The 18,842-nt window shown below is 38.9% G+C and overlaps 1 protein-coding gene across 1 annotated transcript in view; it reads left to right on the top strand.

The window, feature by feature from the left end:
- Positions 1–3,319, top strand: part of RAB22A (RAB22A, member RAS oncogene family) — a 31,036-nt gene extending 27,717 nt beyond the window's left edge. Inside the window, exon 7 of the mRNA XM_042464039.1 lies at positions 512–3,319. Within this exon, the coding sequence (XP_042319973.1) occupies positions 512–609 (98 nt within the window). The 3' untranslated portion in view covers positions 610–3,319. The remainder of the gene's footprint in view (positions 1–511) is intronic.
- Positions 3,320–18,842: the final 15,523 nt, after the last annotated feature.

Here is an 18,842-nt window from a genome sequence, read left to right as displayed (position 1 = left end):
CATTTAAGGGGCTCAAGAAATCCTCAGCTAGGAAGGCATATTGGTGGGCTTTATTTTCATCTACCATTTTCTCATTCATCCCTTTGAACTGAGGAGATTGACTAAAGGAGATCAAGCATGGCTACTGCCAAAAGCTCTAGATTCTAGAAGGTTCTGAAGTCATGCTCTACACAGGCACAGACCCATATGTGCACAGATGCTTAATGTACTTAGAAAACATACTTTAATATTTAGGAAACTGTTAATATTTTAGTCCTTTAAAACTGTGCAGTATTATAGACTACCAAAGAAGTTGAAGGGGAAATTCATTGAATGCTTCTGAAGACTGTCCTGGCTTCAGTACGCAATCAAACTCTATACCATAATAAACTGCATATTTTATAGGAAATATCCAATCTGATTGCAAATGATTTTGTGCCAGTCATTTTTAGCACTGCAACTGAAAATATCAAGTACCCTGTTTCTGGCTTATCTTAATAAAATGGCTCTCCCACCTCCTCTCTCTCTCTAGGTCGGAGAATTCCTTCAACAGATACCAACCCCCCATCTAGTGGTAAGGGCTTCAAACTTAGAAGACAGCCTTCAGTGACAAAGCGTAGCTGCTGTTGACTGATGCTGTAGTATATCAGACTTGCTTTTATGAAGTACTTGGCCTTGGACGTTAAGGGTTTGTTTTGAGTATATCTTACTGGTATCGGAATCCTGTCTGCCTGATGTTCATAGACCCCAAAATGGACTGGCCCTGGCATATTTATACATGCTGAGGAGACTGCAATGGTCATGCTGTCAGACTGTTTGTTTATGGACTAACTTTTGTACTCAGAGAGAATCATCTTTAATTTCTGCTTTAGCCTTGTGGGAGAGACTCCAACGTACAGATTGTAAGACTTGATAGTTTTTGTAAGCAAAAATTTGCCATGTTTTTTGTAACTGGGGGGGGGGAGGGAAACAAGCACTTTGTGTATTTTGGTGGGAGTGGACAAGCTCTGTGCATTCAAATATGAACACTGATCTTAATGCAGTTCTGCACTCCACATTGTTGTTCCTACAGGCCTTACTGTTTTCATTGTTGCTTTTCCAAAGTACAGAATGGACAACTGATTAATAGTTGGCTGCAAAATAATGATTTTTTTTAAATGACCAAATTCAACCCATCTAGTCCCCAATTTTAATTGCACTTTTATTATATACTAATGATATTGCAGGAATACAAATGTTCTTTGGGGGAAATGTTGGCCAAGCATTGCCTTAGACAATCTTACACTGTTATGTAGAATTATTTTAAACATAACAAGAGACACTTCTCAGAAACCTCTTACTAGGGTTTTCAGTAAGGTAATAAAAATAATAAATGAAGCTGACCAAAATGAAATTGACCACAACTGACAGGCATCAGTTGCTGTCAGTAGTTTTAGAATGAGCATGTTGGATGGGAACATTTTTAATTGCTTAGCATGAGCAATTTTTATACTCTTATTTATGAGACCAATGCTTGAAGTATTATAAATTATGTAAGTGCCATAGATTTAAAAATCTATTTCCTTTCATCTCTCCATCCCTTAATCTGTGATGGGGCATAGGAGAGTCCTAAGATCAGGATTGTTGTGGATCCATCCTGTGAGCATGAGGCCTTGCATCATCTAGCACCTCTAGTTAGTACAGTGTTGAAAGACACTCCTCTCTCTGTCCAGTAGAGGTTGCTGCTAATGTACCTTGAAGCTTGTGTGTGGAATAAATCACATCTGTATGTGAAAAGCGAAACAGGGATCTGGAGCCAAGTTGGGTGGGGCAGTGTAGATCATTGCCTTCTTGCTCTTGGTCCTATCCTAAAAATTAATTTTTTAAAAAAATCTTGTTTTTAAACAGACTAGCTCTTGGCTTTGTATTGTGTTTTCATTTTATATTAAACTATAAATTAATCTTGCCCAATTATACTATTTCTCATTATTTTTGTTGCAACCTTCTCATGGAAAAATAGACCTGGGAGGCTCTTGTGTGCATTTTCCCCATAAGAATATGACCACTTAATAAACTCACAATGTGTAAAATAAGTCATAAGGCTTTGATATTCACAGAAACATGTCTGTGGTGATTTTCTCCCAAGCTGTTGCTTGGCATTTGACCATCTTAAGTAAGTGTTTTCAACTGAGAAGGAAATTTCAAAGGATACATAGGAAATGAAACAGCTTGTGCTTCAAAAATACTACACTATATTATTTCAGAGCGCTTCTCTACACAAGTGAATTACTATAGTTAACTGATGTAGTTGAAATTATTCAAAAGAAGTAGGATTTTCCTTTTTTGTTTTTTATTTCAAAGCATGGGTGGACCATCTCTAAAGAATCCAAACTGCTAAGGTCATCTTGCCATGCATAAATAGCTGCATGCATGGTGCTGACAAATAATAAATACCAAGTTCTTGTAAAGTTCTTGTTTAGAACAAACCGTGGAGCATAGCATTCACTCTGCATGAATCCTAAATATATATGTTAACAATGACATGTACAATGTTTTTCATACCTTGTTTGGTTTGTAACACTGATCTGCTGTGAGTTTTCATTTGAAGAATTGTGTATACCTGCCACCTGTCCAAAGAGTCCTTGGCTGCCAAAAATATATTTAGGACTGGGCACAACGATACTGTCTATTGTAGTGTTGTGATCTAGGGTAAATTGCCATCACAAGATGATCCAGAATGTTTTGCTGGCACTATGGCCTGGATTGATTAGTGCTTTGGCCAAGTCTTATCATTCCGTTTGCATCCCTGTTGTGTAATGCAAATTGGACTGAAAAGATCTATGGTAGGGGTGCAATGGTGACACACTTCCTATTGGTCTTTTTCAAGACATTTCAATCAGGTGTGTACTAGAAGTCCAACAACATTATGGCCCCATTTCAAAGAGGTGTAGTGGAATTCAGCAAGGCTTCAGAGTCTCCTGGCCTTGATTACAATTTCCAATCTGTACTGTGTGGTGATCTACCCTTGAGATGCTGCTCTCTTCCAGATGTTTCCTTCATTGTAGAGCAGAGCTAACATTGGGGAGGTAAGGGAGGAAATCTCTAGCCCTTGATTTTTTAAAGTAATTATCTAGATCTAATTTAGTGTAATATTAGATATTGTAATGAAATTTCAGTTGACTGACAGGTTGCGTCTGTAAATACACTCAAGTAAACCCTTCCATGCCAGTATCAGAGAGCCAGTGTGTAGATGTATATATGCTTATCTGAATGTATGATTATTAGAGCATTATCTTATTCATGCAGCCTCTTTCTAATCAATCCCTTATTTGACAAATAAATTTTGAATCTTTGCCTCTCCTGAAGGTTTTGGCTATACATAGTGAAAGCAAGTTTCAAAAACATTGCAGCTCATGCACAGCAAGCAATGAGGTTCATTTTGTAATCATACACATAACAGTCTAGTTTATTTTTGCACAGTAACAGCGTCATGTCTCCATCCTGCAGTATGGCTTTCACAGATCAGTGGTGTCATTATGATACCAATTAGTTCCCTTCTTTCAATTATGTATAATTAGATTTTTTTTTTTGTTTCACCTTCTCTGTAAATAGAATATCTTTGTATACAGCCAGTAGCATCTTTTAAAGCTGTTACTATATCCTTGTCTTCTGTTACCACATGGGTTATGCAACATAACACTTCAACCCACAAGCTGTTGTTCTTGGCACCATTTCAAAGCTTCTCTCAATCCAAGCTGGCAGGTACACTGTCAGTGTTTTAACCTGCCTTAGAGTTCACTGGACGTTCTTAATCAAATATTTGCAGAAAAATCATTTAAAACTAAATCCTGCCCAGTTTTCTGGACAAAGGACTTGTCTGCAATGCATTAGTGCACTACTATTGTCTGCTAATCTCAAATTTCATGAATTAATAGATGATTAAGCTTCAGCATCTGTTCTGTAAACATTGGGGAATCTTTTCACCCTCCTAGTTATTATGCTTAGGACTGTCTCTGCCTGAAAACAATTCAAACTGTATCACTCCATTATCTATGAAATTAAATGGGTCTCAGCAAAATTCTTGCATTAATGGTTTTCCTGTGCAGGCAGTACCAGTGATCTTGTTCCTTGCTTGTGTGGTCTTTGGTCTCATGGCCTTTGAATGTTACAATGTATTGGTGTCCACATTGTCTTCTGTGAGGTTAAGCATAAATGGTATCTAGTATTGGGTGACATTCTAGCTATTACAATCTACCCTGTATTCTAAACCACTTACCTCAGTGTAACTTGAGACACAACCAAAGTGGAAAATAGGATATAAATTAGTAGTGAGAGACAGAGGATGAGGTGTGAAACTATACATGACAATAATATACAGTAAATAGCCAGCTGAAAATGATGGTTTTGAAAAAAAGCCAAGAGCTTGTTTTCCATCTATGGCTGATGCTGTGAATTTTTACATAGAAAAAACAATTTTAAGGCATAAACCGAATGGTTAGTCCCAAAAAGAGTAGACATACTGAAGCAATTGCTGCATGGCATATCAACAGTTGTGCAAATCTCATTGTCATAGAATCATAGAGTTGGAAGAGACAATAAGGGTCATTCAGTCCAACCCCCTGCCATGCAGAAATCAAATCACTCTTGACAAATGGCCATCCAGCCTGTATTTTAAAGAAAGAGACTCCACACACTCTGAGACAGCATATTCCACTGTCTGACAGCTCTTACTGACAGGAGATTCTTCCTAAAATTGAGGTGGAATCTCTTTTACTCTAATTTGAATCCATTGCTCCATGTCCTCTGGAGCCACAGAAAATAAGCTTGCTCGACCCTCAATACAACATCTCTTCAAATAATTAAACATGGCTATCATAAAAAAAAAAATCATAGGGTTGCCTTAGGGTCACCATAAGTCACTATAAACAACAAATCATGTCACTTGTTAAGCTTTTTTTCTCCAGGATAACCATGCCTAGCTCCTTAAGCTTCTCCTCATAGGGCATGGTTTGCAGATCTTTCACTATTTTGGTTGTCCTCCTCTGAACATGCTTCAGCTTGTCATTGTCCTTCTTGAATTGTACCCAGATCTGGACACAGTATTCCAACTGAGGTCTGACCAAAACAGAATAGAGTGGCACTAGAATTGCATTCACTTTTTTAGCTACCACATTACACTGTTTGACACGTTTGGTTTGTGTTCTACTAGAATCCTAGATCCCTTTCATGTATTCTGTTATCAAGCCAGGTGACACCCAACCTATATCTGTGCATTTCATTTTTATTATTTCTTTGGCTAGGTATAGTATCTTACAATAAATACATTGTGAATAAATGAGTCTTCTGGGTGTGACTAGCCATTGAATTTAGACCAAATCCTTGTCACTTGGAGGTGAGTCTTACAATGAAACTTTTGAAATATTTTTGTAGGGTTGTAGCCTTGGTGCATGTGCTCTTGGACAAGCCTCTAGATTTTTTGTGAATGAAAAAACCTCCTACCATTTCTCTGCAGTATTTCCACTTTCATACAAAATAGCATTTAAATCCTGAAGCAAAAGGGGGTTTGTAGAGTCATCCTGGGAGGTTATTGTTCAACAGAACATCTTGAAACAAAATTTGAGTGTGTGTGTGTGTGCCTTCAAGTCATTTCCGACTTATTGTAACCCTAAAATGAACCCATCATTGTTTTTTCTTGGCAAGTTTTGTTCAGAAGTGGTTTGCATCATCATCATCATCATTGTTATTATTATTATTATTATTATGATCCTGCCTTACCTCTGGTATAGGGACTCAAAGCGGCTAAAAAATGTGAAACAGTACAAGTTAAAAATAATACAAAGCTTTAAAATTAAGTACAAAGTTTAAAAAACAGTTAAACAATTTTGAAAAGTTAAAGACTGAGAGCATGTGACTTGTCCAAGATCACCCCGCAGTTTTCATGGCTGCTTAGGAAATTGAACCTAAGATCGCCAGAGTCATAGTCTATGGCTAGGTAGGCACCGTTGGCCAGCTGGCTGCTGAAGAAAGCAGGAATGGTGGAAGCAGAGAGAAAGCAGCCTCCCCATGCTCCTCATCCTGGGATAGGTGTCAGGGGTGGGCATTAGGATTGTCACTGAAGAGGAAAGGTGACAGCCAAAAAAAAAATATGGGGCCACTGCCCTAGACAAATTGTCATCTCTGACAAGTTGCCTTTATTACTTCTCCTATAAGTTTTATGTTTGGTTCTAGATGAAAAGCAGTGTGTGTGTGTGGTGTGCCTTCAGATCTTTTCCAACTTATGGCAGCCCTAAGGACAGGGCTGGCTCTAGGTATTTGGCCACCCTAGGTGAGAATATTTTGACACCCCCTGTCGCCCTTCATAATTATTTTCACCCCTTCTGCTGTTTCATTTGTTAAAGCTAAACATGACATAAAACTTAGGTTCCAATCTGTTGTCGCAGTATTGAGAATTAGTCAAAAACCCAATTAGGTTTTTACAGGTTAAAAACGTTTTTATTGCTGTGACATTTGGAATGAAGTTTCAATAAAAAACACAGGAAAATAGTGTTTTGTATTACTTTATTGTCTAGGTTGGAGTGTTTAGTCAATATAAGTAATTTGTTTCCTTTTGTTAAAGTTTTAGCCTTCTGTTTGTATTGTCTCTGTAGCCTAATTTATTGCCTTATAGAACAATATTCTTTTTCTGATTTCTGATTATGTAATGATAAAACACATAGGATACAGGGTGGCTGTGCGCCCCCCCCATCCCCTAAAATAATGTAATAATAAATAGAATACTCACCTAAACAACTAAAACTTCCTCTTTACTTAGTTTAAAACTTGTCGTAAGATTGCGACACAGTATTAAACGTACTAGGCAAACATTCAAAATCAAATGCAAACACTGAAACACTATTGCGTGATCACTACTACCAAAAATGCAAAACATGAAAACAGACTAGTTTGTTTGTTGTAAACAGTAAACTCAAGATGACTGGCGACTGGCATTCAGTGTTGTGGCACCAAGGGTAAGGCAGGTAGGCGGTGAGAGGCAAGGGGGGTGTTGACCTTGAGCTTACATTCTAGGCGCATGTGGAAAGTGGATGATGCACCATGTGGCTGTATCATGGACACGGGGGGGGGCGCACATTTATGTTTTGGCCATTGTATAAAGAAACCGTCATATGGTAGCTTGCTTTTACATCACTTGCTGTAATGAGTTTTCACTTTAATATTGTTTAATTACATAACCAATTATAAAAAAAGCCGCCAAGCTGCCCTTAAATTTTGCTGCCCTAGGTGGCTGCCTAGTTCGCCTATATGGACGAGCCGGGCCTGCCTAAGGAGAACCTATCATGGGGTTTTCTTGACAAGATTTGTTCAGAGGAGGTTTCCCATTGCCTTTCTTTGAGGCTGAGAAAATGAGACTTGCCCACCCAGCGGGTTTCATGACAAGGTGAGAGCCAAACCCTGGCCTCCAGAGTCATAGTCCAACTCTCTCAAACCACTGTGCCACACTGATTCTCAGGCTGTGTGATTATCTTTCCAAACAGCACTCCAAGCATTAGACATGATTTCAGTATACTGCCACTGCCTTACCTAAAGTGGTGGCATTAACTCTACCTGTAAAAATTCCAGCCTCATTCTGACCTTGTCTGTAGTAAGCAGAAAGACCAACAGGAAACTACCCAAAGGTAATACTTGTTAAAGTAAGTGTTATCTTGAATTCTGTATCTTTAATTTGGATCACTATTTTGAACAAGAAGCATTTGAAATAAGGTTTTACTAGTGCAGAGGTTAGATGTAATAAACAGTAATCTACAACTGCAGTGTTACTTGTTCTGATCTTTCAGAACACTAGGATTAGTAGTGATTCACACCGACACACTGTGAAACATGAAAGTATCAGCTGTACATTCAGTGCAGTGTTCACAATCGCTTTCCATTCCTTTTGGAAAAATCCTAAAGATGAGTCACCCTTTTGTTTGTAATCCAAATGTGTCCTTGCCCTTTAAACTGTTACTGCATTCTCTGCCCCTGAATAGTTTGAGGACTCATATCTGAGACACATTTTTGTTGCTGCATCCACCCAGAGGACTGCAGGATTGTTTCTCATCTGCAAACCTAGCCCATCCTTGTGTTTGTCTTAAAGCACCAGACAATATCCCAAATATAAATTATTTGAAAAATAGGAGCTTTGTTATTTGGCAAAATGTTCCATTTGTGTCTCAGAGTTGCTGTACATAATGGTCCTGTTTGTGAATACTATTTGCTCTCTTGTGTTTATAGTAGTGATACAAAATAAATAGTAAAGAAAAGGGGGGGGGGAGTGGAGCCAGATTCTTTAATTTGACTACTGTACTTTTGAAAGAGGTTGAACGTCTTCTAGGTGTTCTAGTACACAACAGTAACTGTTCAAAGCTCTTGTGTTTTTGGATGATATCCCTTCTATTGATATTGATTTATTGAGGAGAAGGGATCTTATTTTTAGCATCTTGGGTAATCAAATCTTTCTCTAGATAATCTTGGGGGAATTGCTGATTTACAGCAGGCACATTGCCATTTGAACTGTGTAACCTGCCACTCCTTGTCTGCAGTTTCACTTTATAAATAGCAGCAAGCTAAACAAAATTGGAAAATATCCCAGCAAATAATATCTGATGTTACCAGATCAGGAGGAGTCGATAAGATAGGGTATTTTGCACAAGCAGGTGCTCTTGAATAGAAAGAAGCTTGCTTTGCTGCACGTAGAAAATTGCGAAAATGGATCAAAATTCATTAACTTCCTTCAGAGACACAGAGGAACACTAAATAAATGCGTTATTGATTTTTCTCTTTATGTGAAATTGCCGATAGGATAGTCTTAATTCAGTCTCTTCCTGGAGCCATATATAACTACAACCACTTTCTTATGTTATGAAAACTGTACATCTGGAACCAAGCTACTTAACAGCTCAGCACAAAGAACTCTGAACAAAACAGAAAATGTTGATGTTCACTTTTCTTTCAGAGCTGTGTGTGTCCTGACTGAAGCTCAGGCGTTCTTGCATGCAGGGAGGAATGAAATCAAAGTTTCAGTGCCCTACAATACACAGTTCCTGCACAGATCTTATGTATGAAATGCCATGTAGACCATATACATACATATACTGCCGGAGATAACATATTTTAAAGATACATATGGGGGCAGGGAAATGCAAGGGCATAGCTTGAAATACCATTTCATAAAAGTCATTCATTACCTGTTACTTTGTGTTCTGGAAAGTGGTATGTTAATGAAGTGCATTTTAGAGATTTTAATGCATTTTAAAAATACAAAAATCCTTCCCATCCTCCAAAGCAACATTTTAAGAAGAATAAGTTAATTGTTATGTGGTCCAAAACACACTACAGAAATAATCCAGTTTGAGACCACTTTAACTGCTCTGGCTCAATGCTAGGGAATTCAAGGAACTCTACTTTTGTGAGACATTTAACCTTCTCTGTCAAAGAGCTCTGATGCTACAATTCCCAGGAATCCCTAGCACTGAGCCAAGGCAGCTAAAGCGGTTTCAAACTGGATTATTTCTGCAGTGTGTTTTGGATTAATGTTACTTTAAAAAAAATAACATGCTACCTGTAACATTGCTTCAAAACTCTGCTTGGTGGGGATAGTACCATGGCTTAGTGTTAGAACCTGTTGTTTGAATGGGTAAGGTCCTGGGTTCAGTTCTTGGCATCTCCAATTAACAAAATGTCAGCTAGCCATTTATGGCAAAGATCTCTACTGGAAATGCGGAGTAGCCAGTAACAGACTAGACTGTGCCAATTAATAAATACACATTTTAAAAGTAAATATACTGTATATATAATTGAAATACATCCAATTGAATTTAACTGTTATATTACAGTACTGAATTTTTAATGGATTTCTTTTTATGTTGAGACTGTCAGGCTAGATGGAGAAACAGTGGGAGCTTATATAATGCAATTTGTTCTGATCCTACAGCCACCATTTTTTCTGTCTATGGAGAACAGGGTGTTTTCTACGCCAATTTTTATGTTTGTTTATTTAGCCTTAAGATCTGCTTCAAATACAGGTTTCAGCTGCCTGGCATTGAAAAGGAACTATAGCAGGTGTAACCCTTTTAAGATGCTGTAAATAGGGGTAAGGAAACTATCTCTACCCCACGGGCTGCATTCCTTCATGGTAATAAGTTGGCCACAAGCTCAAAATAGTGGATGGAGCCACAATCAAAATGGGGTTACCATTATTCTCTCTGCCGCTCCCTTCCCCTTCCTCTCCAGCCAATGGATTCCAAGGGGAGGAACATATAGATCACTCTTGGCAGAGATTTCAACTGATTGTTCACAGAGAATATTTGAAGTTGGACCAAGAGCTGCATGAAATTAGCCCACCTTTGATGCAAAATAAATGAGTTCCATTGTTTTTCTTTCTAGTAGGAGACAAGTGTGAAGGAAATTGATGTACTGTCTCACAGAAAGCAGCCTTATGAATAAAGTAAGGGTGTTTCTAAATGAGATGGGTTTTCAAGTGTCAAGAAGGCTGAATCACTAGTCCAAATGGCAATTCAGGAGATTAGTGGGAACTGATATGGAGTGCCTTGTACAAATGCGAGATTAGAGGGAAGGAAGAAAAACTTGCTGAACAGTGTGTCACTGTTCTGTTACTGCTTTTTCTATCAGCCAATTGTACAATTATCTCAATGGGAAGCTGCTCTTTGGGTGGAGCCTTAAAACTTTGACCTCCAACATAAAGGAATTAATGGCAAATTTGTTAATTTGTTCTCTGTGTGTGTGCTCTAGAAGCATATGCTTTGACAAAACTTATTTGTAAATAAGATAATTTATAAGAATAGTTTAATGTTAGTAGAAGCTCAGAACTTACAAAACTTTCTACATTAATTATTTCAAGTCAAAATAAATACAGAGGTTCTGTTAAGGCCACTTCCATTACCAGATCCAAATCTGCAAGCCTTAAACCTGGCTTTTAATGTTTTTATATTTAATGTGTAGTGTTTTTTAAATATTCAGATTGTTTTCCAGAGGGACAGAAAATTAATGGGATTGCTGCAGGTGGGTGTGGGTGTGGGTGTGATTTGACCCTTTTCTCTACGGTTTGCATTAGGAGAAAAAATACTTGTTGATACCAAAGACAATATTCACTCCAAATAATAGCTGGTGCATTTTTATTTTATTTTTTTTACTTGTATTTAGTTTTTTTAATAATCTTTATTGAATATTGTGGAAATTATACAATACCATATAAAAGAAAACATTACATACAACTTTAGACTTTACTGACATCCATATAAGTACTTGTATTTAGTTTGGTCTTTAAGACAATTCAGGAAGTCCATTCATCATTCATTTAAGCAGGCAAATAACTAAGGGCCTTTACAGACCAGCACTTTGTGCCGGTTTGTGGGCAGAGTCAGGGTGCAGCGTCCTCACTCTTGATGCCCTAACTCCACCCCCATGGTGCCATTTTGGTGCACACCATCCTGACACACCTTCGGCACTGCATCCACATAATGTACCACTGAAGGGCATCATAAACATGCCACCGCAGCTATGACACCCCTTGGAGAGTGCAAAAAGGAGCTGCTTTTTGCGGCTCCTCTTTGCACTCTCCAGAGGCTGGATCAGGGCTGCAGCATGAGGTTGCTGTGGCCCCAATCCAGCCAGTCTGGAGAGCTCCTATGTTACCATATTTGTGGGAGTACCAAAAGTGGATGAGAACCTTTAATTCAAATTGACTCAAGGTAGTCAGGCTGATGGCATGTTTCCTTCTACTTCCAAGTCTGGGTTAAGAACACGTGATTATCTGTCACAGTTACTTCAGTCTCAAGTCAGCTCAATATTTCTACACATTGGTTACGGTTACAAACATTTAAAGTTGTAATACTTTAGGTGCATTGGTAGTGTATCTAAGCAGTGTTCCCTAGTCTTCCTAACACTGTTATGGTGAATCACAAAAGGCCACTACATTAAATGATACTGAATACACAGCTTTTTTTTAAAAAAAAATGTTATTTTGCTCAGAATCGTGCCCCACCCACTGAAAAAAATAATAATATGGTTGTCCCTGAGCTGCTTACATCAAGCTGAAAAAATTGCACAATCTAACTTCATAATAAACCATGTAATTTTATGACTAAGGGCAATCTTGATAAGTATATACCACAAAAATGGGACTGTGATTCAAGTCCTATTAACAAACAGACCAGCACTGAATCAGAAGGAGATATTTAGGTGCACTCTAGAGTGGTTTGGTGCTTTTCAAAATCTTTGCTTGTACGTATTACAGATCAAGAAATAGACAGTACAAATTGATCAGACTGTCATGTAATAAAAAATAGGAGAAGTATTGCCCTTAAAACACAGGTAAACCAAACCTTCAAAATGATTTCACAGTTGGAAACTTGAGCAAACAGTATTAAATATAATTCCAGGACAACTACTGAAAAAAAAAGTAATAAATACAGTACATTAAAAAATGTATAGGGACCAACACTTCAGACTGAGATTGCAGACCTGTAATGCAGTTTGATTCCCCACTCAGCAATGGAAACCCACTGGGTAACCTTGGACAAGTCACACAGTTTCAGACCCAGAAATGCCATGATAATGATGCCTTAAGGTTGCCATAAGTTGGAAATGGCTTGAAGGCACACCACCACAACAACAATCAAATAAAACATTTCTCAGTGTGATGCTATCACATGAAAGATAATCTCAACCTTACTTTGTGCTAAGAAGAGTTCAGCAAATCAGGAAGCGTTTGGTCTCATCTGCATGGTGTTGGATTTGATCTCATCTGAAGTTACATATTTGGCTTTAAGTCCTACAGTTCAAGAAGCATGTTAGCAAGTTGTAACAAGATTCAGAAAGGAGTTTTAAAAGATGGTAGCACTAAAATAAAACACATGGGAATGTCTAAAGAAGATTAACGAAAGGAGTACATTGACAACTCTCACATTTTAAAAGAATTCAGAAAGAAAAAAAAATTCTCAATCCTTTTCATGGAGGCAAGCAGCAGTTAACTTTGAACTTCCTTGAAAACCAAATTATGAGATGATGCCATTCTTGTTAGATACACTGCAACATCTGTGCAGCCCCATCACCTCAACTGTCTAAGTTTCTTCTTGGTTATTGAACTTAAAGGTAGATGACAACACAGCATGGGAGAAGCAGGAATGAGTATAAGCCTGGTATTATGCTATAGCAAAACTTTTAGCCTCTTCTGCAAATCTTCTAGTTGCCCATGGTCTGAGACAGGGGTGGTGAATCCTCTTTAGCTTAAGACATCGATTCCAATTTAAGGAGGGTCTTGGGGGGTGTAGTCCACCAGTGGATGGAGCATGGACTAGGGCAAAACTGAAACAAAGGCAGATATACTTCTAACCGGTTTGGACATTTTCCTACCAGTCATACAAAGTGCAACTATACATGAGGAGGTTGCAACAGCTTCTCACTTCACAAAGCACAGTCTAAATTCATGCTACAGCCTTCTGGTTTTTAAATACAGTCTTACCTCCTATCTTATCTCACTGATGGGAGGTAAAGGTGGCAGAGAGGAACTTCTTGGTTCAGTTGGAAAACTGCCACAGATTTCCTTTCCATGATTTAATACTATGATTACTACAGGAATTAAATTGATTGCAGCAGGAGCTGCAGAAATATAGTCCTTGGAAGTATTCTGAAGAAGTCTGTATTATCGGGGATCCCTTGGGTAAAGTACAGTAGCATAGGTTTTAACTAGATTAGTCCCTAGGTCTGCTGCAACCCACTAACCTCAGGTAATCTTTGGGTTTTAGCAGTTCTGAAATTCAGCAGTTTGTAGAGATCTTGTTTGCCATGAAATGAAAATAATTGCTGTGTAAGTCTTTTCTGGAACACCTCCCTCTTGATGAATTACACAACATTTGGCTTGTTTCCAACAGTCTACTGATACCAACCTTCATACACTAGGACTTTTTTTAAAGCACACACACACTTCTACATACATTGGGATTTTTAAACACACACATCTTGCATTGTCTGTGTTCTTGAGCATTTACAAACACTAATGAGAATTTCAATATATTAAAAATGTCCCATGTCCAAAGAAGTATTTTTGTCTCCAGAATTAAATCTGTTCCAGCCAGACACCTAGAGCCAGAAGATACATAGAGCTGACATGTGTATGGAAAAAAGTACTGACAACCAGAGTATGTCACTTGAGTTCTGCAGCACCATGACATGTTTTTAAAAAATGTCAGGGGACTTTTTGTTGTTGTTCCAATACAGTTGCACCAGGGGTTCTCAAACTTTGATCCTCCAGGCACTTTGGACTCATTCACTAAGAAGCTCTGTCACCTTGGCCAAGGATTCAGTCAAAGATTTGGTCTGCTCAAGCTCAAAACACATGGCAGACCGAAGTTTGAGAACTATTGCATTACATTGTTTGATCTGAACAAATAATACCTTATGGCAAAAATCAATAGGTTTGTTAGAACTTGTTTTGTCCTAGGTGTTTTTGCAGGGGGAAAAGATCTGTATTTGGAAAGCAACTGGATTCCAACTCTCCACCATCTATAATTGCCTATATTATGGGTTTAATTCTGCATGGATTCTAGAACAAAACAAGACTCTGGGGAAATAAATTGTCATATTCTGGGGCATGAAGGTTAACAGAAGCTTAGTGCAAGGGCAGACAGCAGTGATGATTGACACAGTTGGTTGACACAGACTCAAGTTGCTCCAACGACTTAACTTGGACACAGGTTGGTAATAAATAACACATTGATTCAACTTGTGACTTGTATATTTTTAGCAACTGACTTGTTGGCATCATTCACTTTTAGCAGCAGGTAAGACCTGCCCCCAGAGCATTGACTGCATTTCTCTGAGGGGAACAATAAACACGTTAGACAATGGCAGAAGGATCCTTCCAAATTTTGTCAAAACTAGAAAGCTCTTCCAATGTGCATCAGGGGCAGGCTGCCAACCAGACCTCAAGCCCAATGCCTAATGTATTTTCTGTTCCCCTTCAAGAAACACACCCTGCCTCTTTTTTTCCTTTTAAACTTTGGCTCCCAGACTTGGGACTTGACTTGAAACTTGACTTGAATATATCTTACAAGGACTTGAGATTCAACTTCAGGTGTGAAGGTAAGAACTTGAGACTTGACTTGAGACTTGGAGTAAAAGACTTGAATATATCCCTGGTGGAAAAAGATACGGTCTGTATCTGCAAGTAGATGGTCAGAGCTCAGTGCAAAAACTGTTTGAAACTGAAGATTTATATTGAATTCATTTCAGTAAATCTTCCACAAGTACTGTTGCAATGGATTGTACTCATTTTTTTTCCTTTCCTTGAAAATTAGATTGACAGGGAACTTGGAAAGCATTAACTATTGTTTGCAAAGTGTATAAAAGTCTGAAGACTTTTTTTAAAAAATGTTTTAGGCTGGTTCTAAGACATGTGAAGATTGTATTTGCATTGTATGTAATGATTAATGTTGAATAAGTTGTGGGGGGGTGGAAACACTTAAACTCATCTCATTTGTAGAGGGTTTTTTGTCATTCCTTTTGTAGTTAAGATTTTTGTTACTGAATCCTTAGTGTAACATGTTTAAAAGCCTTGTTTCTGTTCAGACAAATGTATTCTTATGCCTTAACAGTATGCTAACTCACAAGCTGTATGCATTGTGCAAAATAAAATTGTAAATGGTTTAATTTTTAAAAAATGTTGTCTGTAACACATGCTTTTGAATGTTTTCCTTAGTTCCACATGCCTGGAGGAACAGCTTTGCTTTTCACAACTAACTTTTAAATTTACATTTCCCTTGTAGGTAAAGTGAATTAAAATCTACAATAACTAGCATTATTTTTGGGGTGTAAAATGCCTCCATTCTGCTTTGTTTTGAGTTACCATAGTTGTTTTCAGAACTCATGTTAACAGTCTCATTGGACATACTCTTATTTTTCCACAGGGTTGGGCATCCTATGGTGGTCCAGATGTTAGTGCACTAACCAGCAGTCTACCTGGTTAATAAGATGGGAGTGCTAGTTAATCAACATATAGGACTTTATCACATCAGCCTGCTGCCCTACCATATTCTCACGAGTTTAAGAATGGAAGCATACCAGTTTGGCATCATTTCTTATCACACTTTTCCCAACGATAGACCTTTGGTGATCCACAGCTGTGTGATCTGTTTTCTGCACTGCCAAACATGCCATCTGGGAAGAAGGAGGGAGATGAGTGATCACAGCTGCCAACTGCCTTGCAGTGCTGGCTGCTGTGTAAATGTGCACACAGCAGCATGCTTTGGGAATTTGTTGGTGTCGCGATCACTCAGAGGGGGAAAGAGGAGCAGAATCATGACCACTCACACCATATAACAGCCTGAGAAGTGGGACTGCAGCAGAAAGGACATATTGCTCAAATGAAGTAATGGAATAGCAGTAAGACTGAGAGCCTATTGATAGATGTTGCCCATCAATGAAAAGGTATACAACAGTAACAAATGAAAGGCAGGACAGTGCAGCAGGACAGACATGATGTGATAAGTACCAGCCAAAGACACTTTTATCCTGTCCAAATTCTGCTTTTTGGCCTCATGTAATAAAGTCCTTAGAGGGGCCACAGTTACCCATACTTGTTGTTGAGGCTTGCTCAAGAAATGTTGACCTATAATTAACCCACATATTATTCATTCATAAGACAACTCTTTAAAGAGAGGTCCAAAGAGATTTAAGCCAGAGTGCTGAGGAGTGTCATCCTTCATTTTATTTGCCTAAGATAAATTGTAAACATCTGAGGGAATTTGGCCCATGGGGAAAATAAAAGGCTATTCATATCTGGATATTCTAACTTGGTGCTTCTTTTTTTAGCTGCTTCCGTTACCTCCCTGCCATAGTGGCCATTTCCACACCTTGGTGGCTGTGTCTGAAGACCCATGTTCTAAAACAACCTTCTCCAACATGGTCTATCCAACTCTTTTGTACTAAAGCTCCCATCATCCCCAGTCAGGGTCTCCAGTAGGTGGAGATAGTGGGAGTTATAGGCCAAAGCATTTAAAGAGGGATAATTTGGGGAAGTCTACTCAGAAATAGAACTGCTTCATGCTGAACTCAAACAAATTAAAAGATATGTAACATTTGAAAACGGAAGCCTCAGCAAGAACTAATTTGGCTGATATTTATTAGGTTTAAGGATGGGGATTATAAAGTGAAATGCACTTTGATGAAATGTTAGTCTAAATGGGCTTCATTCCCTTTTTCTCCTTGCCCTTTAGGATAAACTGAGTCTTGAAACAAAACCGTGTGTGTGTGTGTGTGTGTGTGTGTGTGTTCACTTCATTGCTTTCTTGCAAGGATACAATTGGGGGAAAGGAAGAGAGGGATTTCTGTAAATTTGTCATGATAAATTTGGTAATCTAACACAATTACTTTGGGGGGAGGGGGTGCCAAAATTTTGGCAGCCCAGCCTCTTGTCTAATTATGCTGTTTAGAATGTTTAACATGTATTTAATTCTGGAAGAAAACAAGGTGGATCTCACTTCTTTCTGAAACAAGATTACAGATCTGCTGCACTGGTATATCTAAGTAAAATTTAAATCTCTAATGGAGATCATAGAATCATAGAGTTGGAAGAAGCCTCATGGACCATTGAGTCTAAGGCCTGAAACAGATGGGCCGAAAAGTGCAGTTTCCGGCCACTTCAGTGGTGCACCATGCAATGACACATGCCCCTGACGCAGCCTGAAGCCGTTCTCACGCTGCCTAAGGTGGCCCAAGGCCTCTAGCAAAAGGAGCAGCAAAAAGCCACGCCTTGCTGGTGGCCCATTTGGGGGCCCACTTTAAGAGTTGTCTGTCCTGTACCACAGTCCCCAGCTGATTGGGGACCCATCAGGGTTGGAGCTGCCAGAGGCCACTCCAAGCTGCCAGTCTGCTTGACTCCTAAGACCCCCTCATGCAGGAAATCCAGTTACTTAGCGCATCCCCAGCAAGTAGCTGTCCAGCCTCTGTTTGAAGATGTCCAGAGAAACAAACCCCACCAACTCTCTAGGTAATTGATTCTATTGTTGAAATCCTCTTACTGTAAAGACGTTTCTAATGTGAAACAAAAGTGAATGCCAATTAAAACCTTTAGGCCAGATCTTGACCTCTGGGACAGCAGCAAACAAACCTACACCCTTCTCTGGCAGCCTTTTAGATATATAAAGAGTACAATCATGTCACTCCTCAATCGTCTCTTCACCAGACTGAACATGCCCAACTCCTTCCTCGTGTGTTTTTTCATCATCCTTGTTGACTTTCTCTGAACCTGATCCAACTTGTCTATATTTTTCTTAAGATGAGGTGTGTGGAACTGAATGCATTACTCCAGATTAGGCCTGACAAGCACAGAATATAGTGTGATTATTATTTTTCTTCTCTTGGAAACTACAGTTCCATTAATGCAGGCTAAAATATTATTTGCCTTCTTTGCTGCAGCATCACACTGCTGGCTCATGTTCAGTTTATGATCAGCAATGATCTCAAGGTCTTTTTCACATGTGCTGCTGCTCAATCAAATATCCTCCCCTTTCCATCCATGTGATGACGCAAAAGATGTGAAGTTACCTCATTAGTACTAACTTACCCCGAGAGCAGACAGGCAGGAAAGAGCTGCCTAAGGCTGTTCTGGCCACAAACAGATTGGGTCCGTGGTGACCTCACAACCCACTCTGACCCCAACCTGTGCCACCGGTCTAAAGGACCAGAGCACGGCCTCGGCACAGCTTCATGTTTCAGTTGCATTCAAGGTGTGTCATATAAACGGCATGCCTCCAGTGCAGCTGGAAGTCACTTCTTTTTACCCAAGTGTTTCAGGCCTGTGCCACAATTATTCTCTAGTAACCTTTGATTTA

This window comes from Sceloporus undulatus, chromosome 4, assembly GCF_019175285.1.
Source record: "Sceloporus undulatus isolate JIND9_A2432 ecotype Alabama chromosome 4, SceUnd_v1.1, whole genome shotgun sequence".
In the NCBI taxonomy this organism is placed as follows: domain Eukaryota; kingdom Metazoa; phylum Chordata; class Lepidosauria; order Squamata; family Phrynosomatidae; genus Sceloporus; species Sceloporus undulatus.
This window is presented reverse-complemented; position numbering and strand designations above follow the sequence as displayed.